The 9,907-nt window shown below is 40.5% G+C and overlaps 1 protein-coding gene across 1 annotated transcript; it reads right to left on the bottom strand.

The window, feature by feature from the left end:
* Positions 1-2,172: 2,172 nt before the first annotated feature.
* LOC110489825 (thyrotropin-releasing hormone receptor) lies at positions 2,173-9,229 on the bottom strand. Its single transcript, XM_021562771.3, has 2 exons — positions 8,027-9,229; positions 2,173-4,595 (listed from the first exon to the last, which is right to left on the bottom strand). Exons 1-2 carry the CDS (start codon positions 8,807-8,809, stop codon positions 4,158-4,160), a joined length of 1,221 nt encoding a protein of 406 aa, XP_021418446.1. The 5' UTR covers positions 8,810-9,229; the 3' UTR covers positions 2,173-4,157.
* Positions 9,230-9,907: the final 678 nt, after the last annotated feature.

Raw genomic sequence — 9,907 nt, 5'->3', positions numbered from 1 at the left:
CGATATTGCGGTGGCTATTATATTTATCTGTATTCTGTTTGCCTTCCGTTCAAGGATCAAAACCAAAACCATTCATTCTTGTCTTTCTCATCTAGTTACTACTGAGCAGGCTGCTTTTATAGCTTCGATAAAGAACAATGCAGTTTAAATTAGTATGAGCAACATTATATTGTTGATTAACAAGCAATTTGGAAAATAAAATACAATTTGGAAGATTGTGTTAATTTGTTTATTTAGTCAAAAAGTTGTATTAATTTTATCTTAGGCCTTCTCATCATAAATCCTACAATAGCCAACTGTCACACCCTGATATGTTTCACCTGTCTTTGTGATTGTCTCCACCCACCTCCAGGTGTCTCCTGTTTTCCCCATTAGTCCCCGGTGTATTTATCCCTGTGTTTCCTTTCTCTCTTTTCCAGTTCGTCTTGTTTTGCCAAGTCAACCAGCGTTTCTCCTAACTCCTATTATTCCCAGTCTCTGTTTTCCCCTAGCCCTCCTGGTTTTGATCCTTGTCTGTCCTGACGCCGAATCCACCTGCCTGACCACTCTGCCGGTTCTGACCTCAAGCCTGCCTATCCCCTTGTACTGTTTGGACTTGGACTTGTTCACTGAACCCCTGCCTGTTCTGACCTCAAGCCTGCCTATCCCCTTGTACTGTTTGGACTCTGACCTGGTTTATGAACTCTCGCCTGTCCCCAACCTGCCTTTTGCCTACCCCTTTTGGTATAATACATATCAACCATCTGCCTCCTGTGTCTGCATTTGAGTCTTGCCTTGTGCCCTTATACCACCTGTTTACAAAAGGCATTGTTGTGCAAATCTGTAGAAATAATATCATTTATTTGAGAAAATTGTAATTCAGGTATTTTGCTGTTTATTTACAGAGCTGTTGATCAGAGGGTGACAGGTGTGTATGTGAGTGACCTTGGAGTCAGAGGAGAATATAATGGGGAAACCTCTGGATGCCCAAACTCCTTACCAATGGGAATGTCCTACGGACCAGTTTATGTTGTTAACGGACCATGCACACATTCATTCCCTAACAACTTTGAGACACGTCTGACTGTGTTAATCCTTACAACCTTACAACCTACCCTTACAACCTACCCCAATTTTAGAGAAGTGTGTGTGTGTGTGTGTGTGTGTGTGTGTGTGTGTGTGTGTGTGTGTGTGTGTGTGTGCGTGTGCGCGCGAGTGTATGAGTGCGTGCGTTTGAGAGAGAGAAAAATAAAGAGTGAGAGAGACGAAAAGAAATAGAGTGATTGAACGATATTGCGGTGGCTATTATATTTATCTGTATTCTGTTTTGCCTTCCGTTCAAGGATCAAAACCAAAACCATTCATTCTTGTCTTTCTCATCTAGTTACTACTGAGCAGGCTGCTTTTATAACTTATATAAAGAACAAAGCAGTTTTAAGTTAGTAGACAAAGCATTTGCCAGAATTTTTATGCAAATTTGCTACCATAACAATCCTTTTTACGGTAATAAAAAAATAAATGTGTGTCTGGTAAACCTCATATCTACTTGAGCTAGGCTATTTACTTTAAAACACAACTACATTGACAGGTCTAGTGGGACTATCTAAAAATGGAGTGCTTTGCTCACAAGGGGCCAGATTATTCCAGGTCCTCCGAATAGTGCTCAACGTTAAAAGATTGATGTGGTCAATATAATCATCCCATTTAATGTCTCAATAATATCTCAATGTACGATTTATGAAGAAAATTTTGATGATTTGCTATGTAGTTGTCGTCACAGTTCTCCATGATTTAATATCATGTGTGTGGAGAACACATTTGAGCACTGCATAAAACATGGGTGCACTTTTCAAATAAACTGATGCTTTCAATGCTGCTTTCCACACTATTATCCCATGTATTATTACAAATGAATGTGCTGTGATAAGAACAGATGGAAACTGCCATATATTTTGGCTGCCATACAGTATGTGTTCAAATTCATGATATTTATTTGTGCAGTCATCTTTATAAAATCACTATGTGAGGATGTTAATAGTGTTTTGATGAAAAAAAGTAACCATGTGTTTTGATTGCATCCTAATGGACTAGATGAAAATACAGTGAAGATGTGTCCAAATATACTGAGATTAATAACAAATCATGACACGTGAAGTTCGGGATTCTGAGAGTAATTATCAATATTTGACAGAGTACATGATCAATGACCATTTTATTATAGACAAATGACAATACAAAATACAAAACACAAAACATCCAAACAACAACAAGGGTAGTTTTTACAATGCAGAGAACTGCCAGCAAAGAAAGACCAGGATACACAACATTGCTGACTGAAGAATAACTGTATACAGCACATAGATGTCTTTCTTTTTGAAATCACACCACAACATCATTTGTTTTACAGTGTCCATGCTGCAAACTCGCTACCAGGCACCACTCCCTCTAATGGTGGAAACTGTGCAACGGAGATAGTAGATGAAAGTGCAAGAGGGACAGATCATTATTTCACATACCTTCTTTGAAACCTACTGTAGTTGTAGTGTTGCCAAAGAAGAAGAGCGTAGCTCCACATTGATCGCTCCATAGTAAAATACTGTATATTGATGGGAACAAACAATAAAACTGAACAAAACAAACTACGTTATTACAAAATAGCTCTACTGGCAGACACAATGTAAATGGTACAAAGGTATGAATTGAAAACAGGTCTGAAACGTACATCGAAAATGTACATCGTACATCAATTTCACACGGCAACGCACAATCATTTGCAAGCATTTTTACAGTATCCTAAAAGGGACAGAGAGGGCGTTTCATCAGTATAAAATAAACAACAACAAACGTTCTATTTTTTCCTTATTTGAATTCTAAATTAAATCAATGCTCATTCCTTTTATGCTTTTTCTTTCTGTTTTTTTGACACTGTGCCCGTGCTTTATGGCTGTACCATGACTCACCAGCCTCCCTTAAATCTACAAAGTAGAACACTTTGGCATTGATGAATCCTCTAATCTCGCCGGGTTGTGCTTGGGGGGGATCCATTATGGGGAAATGCTACCATCAGTCTCTGCTGTTGAGGATGTCAACATAATGTTTGGTCTGGTCATGTCAGGCCCCTGACCTAGAGACAACCATCAACCACCCAGGTGTCTGAGTCATCAAAGATCTTTCTCACTATGGACTCTGGACCCTCCAACACTTGTTGATTGAATCCACACCACAGTAGTCCATTACAGGTACAGCAGGATGTTTAACCATGCTGCATTTTTGACACTAGCCCCTGCGGAACGTTTCATATCGGGTGAACCTTTTAGCCAATAAGGTTACTATAAAGTCAAATGGTATTGAGGAATCATACGGATGACAGATCCGGCGTGTCATTGCTTTGTTATCAGTCCTTTTCATCATCTGTAACCTTTAAATAAACTTCATCCCACCTCATCTCTATTTCTCTGACAGGCAGGTTTCAATTTAAAGCAATGTGTGATATTTACACCCCTTGAGCAGAGATGGTTTTGATACTCTGCCTCCTTTTAATTCTGCCTTTGAAATGTGGTCAGTGATCACATTCTCTCTGTGTTGTTTTAAAACATGGAAGGTAGCAGGGTGGTTTTAACAACAGCCCAGACAGTTTGATTCTTCCTGTAGAGTGAGCTTATCTTTAAAACACACACACGAACACACACACACACACACTGAGTTCCTGGCCTACACCTCTCCAGATAAAAAGAGGGATAACATCTTTCCCTTGTTATATTTCCCTTGTAGGAAAACACTTTACAGAGATGGCAACTGTTGCTCAGTATGTGAAAGCAGTATGATTATTACCTTGCAAATGAAATGCGTGTGTCACACAATGTTTAGGACGGATTTAAACAATGCCTATAATTGGGTGCTTTGTGCTAAGATGGCTACAGAGAGAGGGGAGAATATATTTTCACCATGCTAGATAAAGAAATGAAGTAGTACTTCCTCTGTTAACAACACATTTTTTGGCATTTAATGTTTGCCGTTGCACTGCTCAAATATTAAATCAATTCCTCGACAGAAAATGAGTTATAGAATAGAATTGGAAGTATGCTGCTGGAGACCATTTTGAATTCACAAACTAGAGCTTAAGGATAAGAAGATCCTTGCAGGTAATCATTGTTGCCTGAATGGAGTTATTTTTTCCGTCAGGCAGTGCAAAGGGCAACCCTGCCTGACAGAGAGGTGTCCTCGAATGATATCCTCTTGGTGCTGGGCAGGAACTGGTCACTGGGTGTGGGTGTGGCCAGCTCATCCATCTCGGTAGTGAAGTGGTCAGGGCTCTCTCCATTGGTTGTGTCCTTGATGGCGCTGTAGGTCAGGGCCAAGCTGTAAGACGCCGGCTTCTCCAATCGCTGCGGACCGCAGTGACACAACTTCTTGAAGGAGGTGCGAAACTTCTGAGACATGGCGTTGTAGATGACAGGGTTGACGGCGCTGTTCAGGTAGATGCAGATGCGGCAGAAGAGTAGGAACCAGAGGTCCAGGTAAGGCTTGTCCAGGAAGGAGTTTACCACCACCAGCGTCCGGTAGGGCATCCAGAGGAGGGCAAAGAGCACCACCACCACAGCTAACATCTTAGTCACCTGACAACAACACATGGAAGAAAATCAAGATCCATTTTCATCAAAGGACATGGGAAAGAATAGAATTCAGCTTGACTCCAGTTAAAAAAATGTGTGAAAATGTATGTTCCTGCTATGCAAATAAAAGTGGTTGAAATGGGTCAGAGAGCACCCTCTGACAATTAATATCAACCACAGACTGAAGAGACTGACAAAACAGCATCTGTAAAACTAAACCAACAGAGCCTAGAGAGCAGTTTAATTGCAAATATTATTATGATGTGATTATGTTTATATTAAACTCTATCATCCTTATTTATGTTGTGAGGTTTCACGCCAATGATGTGTCTCTTATTGGATAGGGCCAGGGAGCAACTATCATCATTGCTAAGGGAAGATTCCTGATCACTATCCTTATTAAATTTTGACCTTTTGAGTTAATTCAATCAAGCCCTGGTAAGTGGTATGGATTGCATTGGTTTCCATTCATCGCTAGGCCAGTTAGAGATGTGTGTGTTATGTCAGAGCCTTATCCTGACTTGTTTTGCTAAATGACCTAGCAGTGAGCACAGATCCATCATCTGTCTTTTTTGTCTATTCCACTGAGACAAAAAGAGCCCAAGGCTGGCTTGGTCAATGTTTCAGACAAAGCTGAGGGCGTGCAACCAAGGTAACCTAATTAATTACACATTTTAAAATACGAAGATGTCTTGGTTGTGTAGGTCTTCACATCCCAGAGTTAATGCTTGGTGGAAGGACATTTTGCAGCTATTACAGCTGTGAATGATTTTGTATAATATTCTACCAAATTTGCATAACTCTTCAGGCAACATACATGTATATCTGATGTTTTTGTCAAAATTGTTTAAGCTCAGTATATTTGGTTGGGAGTCATTGATTGACAGCAATATTGAAAGCTGGTTTCAGATTTTCAAGCAAATTTCATTCAGTACTGAGACTTGACCACTCAGGAACACTTAACAATTCTTGGAAAGTCATTCTGGTGTGTCTTTGGCATTCAAATGTGTGTAATTGTCCCACTGAAAAATAGAAGACTGAGGTGGTTTTCCTCTAACTTCTTACCTGGGCTTTGCTACTTTCATTTTTAACAGGGGTGAAAGTACTATAGATGTACTTTCTTACAGGTAGAATTACATACAGAATCCCTATTAATTTAATAGGATCTCTGTGGACCTAATAGTAAAAATGTGTCGTATTAACTTTTCAAATGTATTACCTTTTAATGAAGAGTCTATTGACGCACCCGTGTGCATCAATCTAAGTAACATTAAAAAAAAATTATCCCATCAAAATCTGTCAGTTTAAACTAGAGATATCTCAATCCACCGCACCCCCCAATGTCGGCATTCTACATCTGCGTGGAAGGTGCCCGAGATAAAGCGGCGTTTGTCAGAGCATGAGACATCACGAAAAATTGGTCTTCTCACGAAACGTCTGTAGCGTCCCAACAATTGTTTGACAGTCAGATGAAAACATCATGACTGGTTATGCTAATGCCACATTAACCTCTACAAGTCTAAGACATTGGGGGGGGGATTATTTTATTACTTAAATAACTTCAAAGGGCTCTTGTAAACCTGGCTACCTATGCGTGTTACATGCTGATCAAACCCGGGCGCGTGCGTGCGTCCGTGTGTGCCATCGTGCGCACGCTGATTTTGTCCCCCCACACCAGAAGTGATCAGGACACACAGGTTGAAATATCAAAACATACTCTAAACCAAGTACATTAATTTGGGGACAGGTCGAAAAGCATTAAACATTTATGGCAATTTAGCTAGCTAGCTTGCTGTTGCTAGCTAATTTGTCCTGGGAAATAAACATTGGGTCGTTATTTTACCTGAAATGCACAAGGTCCTCTACTCCGACAATTAATTCACAGATAAAACGGTAAACCCAATTTGTTTCTCGTCATATCTCCTTCTTACGTGTCTTTTTCTTCTTTCGACTTTATATGGCGGTTGGCAACCAACTTTAAGGTGCATTACTACAACCGCTTGGAGTGTGGACGTCAGTTCATCTTTCAATCACCCACGTGGGTATATGCTCCTAAAAACCAATGAGGAGATTTGCGAGGTGGGACTTGCAAAGCGTTGAGCGTCACAAATAGAACTAACTTCTATTTCAGTGCCTGGCCACGCAGACGCTCGCTATCGCATGCGAGCAGTGTGGGTGCAATGATTGAATAACATGTACTGTATGTGTACATTTATTTTGCAACGCTCGTACACGCAACGCGAGCAGTGTGGTCAGCATGTTGGTCCACTCTGAAATAATTCCCACATCCATACAGTGCACTGTGCAGCGTCCATTTGATGAATGGAAAGAGACATCTGTTACAAACATTCTGTGATTGTCATTCATTAGGCCTACACTTGTAACCTGAATTGATGAGTTCATTGTCCACTCAGCATCTCGTTCTCTGCCACTCATCTCTGGCTTCACAAAATGTCACTGTTTTCGTCGAACCACATCACATTTTGGAGCGTATTCTACCAGTTTTCTAGTCCATTCACTAATTTCAATGAGGGTGACATGTGTTAATGATAAATAATGAGCCTACAGCCTACAGGTTTCTTGGCATCTTCGTTTTAAATATTGTGTTGGCTCATGTTCAACCGGTATGGTGTACACATACCCCAGTATTTATTTTGCCGGTACTCCACCTCCAGTCCCTAATGGTGACAAGCATTCCTATAACATGATGCTGGCACCACAATACTTGAAATACCACTCCTTATGGTGGAGCTCTCCCTTTCTTCAGATAAACTCACACCACTCCCATTCGCAAGCTCAGTCTCAGGTGCTGTGTATGCTCTATATGTGTTAAAAACGACATTATACAGTGGCGTGTGCTGTCAGCATAGAGGTGAGGCTTTATGAGTCTATATTAACGTGGTCCGTTGCATGTTGACTCGCTCGTGCTGCACACTGTAACCTACTTACAATCCACTGGTTGAATCAAAATTGTTTCCACATCGTTTCAATTAAATTACGTTGAACTAACGTGGAATAGACGTGGAATAGACGTTGAATTGACGTCTGTGCCCAGTGGGCAAATGTTCCCTTCTCTAGGATGTTACCGTACACTCTTAGAAAAAAACGTCTTATCTATAACCTTAAAGGGTTTTTCGGCTGTCCCCATAAAATAACCCTTTAAAGGACCCTTTTTGGTTGGAGGTAGAACCCTTTCCACACAGGGTTCTACATGGAACCCAAAAGGGTTCAACCTGGGTTCTCCTATGGGGACAGCAGAAGAACCCTTTTGGAAGCTATTTTTCTAGGAGTGTACAGTATATGCTGGGATTGAACATTAATTTGATTCCCCTCACTTTATTCACGAGGCACACACACACACACACTGTAGTTATTACGCTGTAGATACACCGTTATAAGATAACAAACTTTAAAACAGTAGAGTTGCAACTTACCTGCCTGCGAGAGCGGATGGTTGTGCTACAGGATGAATTGTTGGTGCTCATCATTCTATTTCCTTGGCATGATTCTTTTTTCCACTTTGTGTTTTCCTTGGGGTCAGCCGGCAATGGGTTGAGGAAAAGAATTCTAGCGATAAATCCATACAGAACCGTGGCTAGCATGAGGGGCACCACGTAGAACATGGCAAAGTCCGTGAAGTAGATAAATGGCAGGTAAAGATTTCTTGACACTTTGTATTCGCATGAGACCACGGTAATATTGTCGTAAATCAACTCGTTCATGTCAGACAGATAAAACCACATGGCGCAGTAGAGCGAGGTAAAAGCCCAAACGACCACTATGATTTTCTTTGCTCTTGACAGAGTGCACATAAACTGCGCTTTTATTGGGTGGCAGATGGCTATGTACCGCTCAATAGTGAAAGCGGTGATAGAGCATGAAGACGCGTTGATGCCCAAGTACTGGAAATAAGTTATGCTAAGGCACCCGACGTATCCGTACACCCAGCCTCCTCCATACAAACTCTGTGTAATATTCGGCAGTCCCGCCGCCGTCAGAACCATCAGGTCGGCCACCGCCAAACTCACCAGGTAACAGTTGGTGGGTGTCCGCATGTGTTTGGTTGTAAGAACAACTAGAATCACCATAACGTTTCCAACTATTCCTATCCCACAGATGAGAATCACAAAAAATATGCTGACCACTTTGTATTCCATGCTATAATCAGTCCATGGACCAAGCGTCTGGTTATCTGGAATTGAAGTAACATTCTCCATGGTTTAGTTCTGTCCAGTTCAGTTGGAGGAGTAATTCATTTCAGACACAGGCTTTACATTTAAAATAGCCTCAAGAGAGCTCCCTTTAAAAATCTATTAGTTCCAAAAACCAAGTCATTATTCAATAAAGTATTTTGTATTACTTATCCAACATAAAAACAAACTAATTCCATGAGGTTATGAAAGAGAGATATATATCATATAAAATCGAGCGAGCAAAACATATTCGATGAATACGAAGACCAGGTTTGGATTTATGCACGAAGTTAGGCAAACTGCCAGTAAAAGCAAAGAGGTAAAGTAAAGAGGTGTGACATGGCATGCGCAACTCCAGTCTGAGAAGACAACCTTGTCATTACGCACAGAGCTCCAAAGAGCGTTTTGACTGTGACTTTACTCTCTACCAGCTGTTCTGATAGTGTGGTTGTAGCCAACAGAAAAGCCGTGTAGGCATGCATGATAGAGCAGGGAGTTCAATTGTAACAATGGACTTAAAACATGTACACTGTAAAAAAAAAAAGGTACTCTTTGGAAAAGCCTAAAACAATAAATGAGTTAGGGTTTCTCAATTTTAGAAAACTACGTTTGTGTGAAACCAAATATATAAACCAAATATATGATTCAATGCCAACTGTTATATTTGATTATTACTAAACCTATATTTCAAGTTACAAATCTGTAAAATCCTACTCAAATTTGACTTTTCAGGTGTATTGGCTATCTAAATGTCTTGCTTGGACATCATGGCATCACACATGTTCAGTGTCTTTCTCTTACTTGCAGTGACCTCCCAGCTAGCACCTAACATTCTGAGAACTATATGTTTCATAGGGCTTGGGGAGAGAGTGGTTGTCCTATGGTTATTTTGCGAAAAACCTTCCCTCAACTTTCTAGGAACGGTGCAGGATAGTTGCTTGGCTTAGGAACATTATCAGCACGTTTAAGGAACTTGACCCAAAAACATGTATATTGATATTTTATTACTTGTAAAACATGGTTACATTTAATAAACATTTTGGAAATGTTCTAGGAAATTTGTCCAACTGGTTTGATATTGGCAATGTTCTCAAATAGTTCAGAAACAACGTTCTTCGGTGG

Source organism: Oncorhynchus mykiss, chromosome 2 (genome assembly GCF_057628025.1).
Source record: "Oncorhynchus mykiss isolate SJ-2025 chromosome 2, ASM5762802v1, whole genome shotgun sequence".
Lineage (NCBI taxonomy): Eukaryota > Metazoa > Chordata > Actinopteri > Salmoniformes > Salmonidae > Oncorhynchus > Oncorhynchus mykiss.
The sequence above is the reverse complement of the archived record's forward strand: the minus strand, read 5'-3'. Positions and strand labels throughout refer to the sequence as shown.

Coding starts and splice junctions, on each gene's coding strand:
- LOC110489825 (XM_021562771.3), bottom strand. CDS start 8,809: ATGGAGAATGTTACTTCAATTCCAGATAACCAGACGCTTGGTCCATGG. Junction 4,596..8,026: donor CCATCCGCTCTCGCAGGCAG/GTAAGTTGCAAC, acceptor TGTTGTTGTCAG/GTGACTAAGATGTTAGCTGT.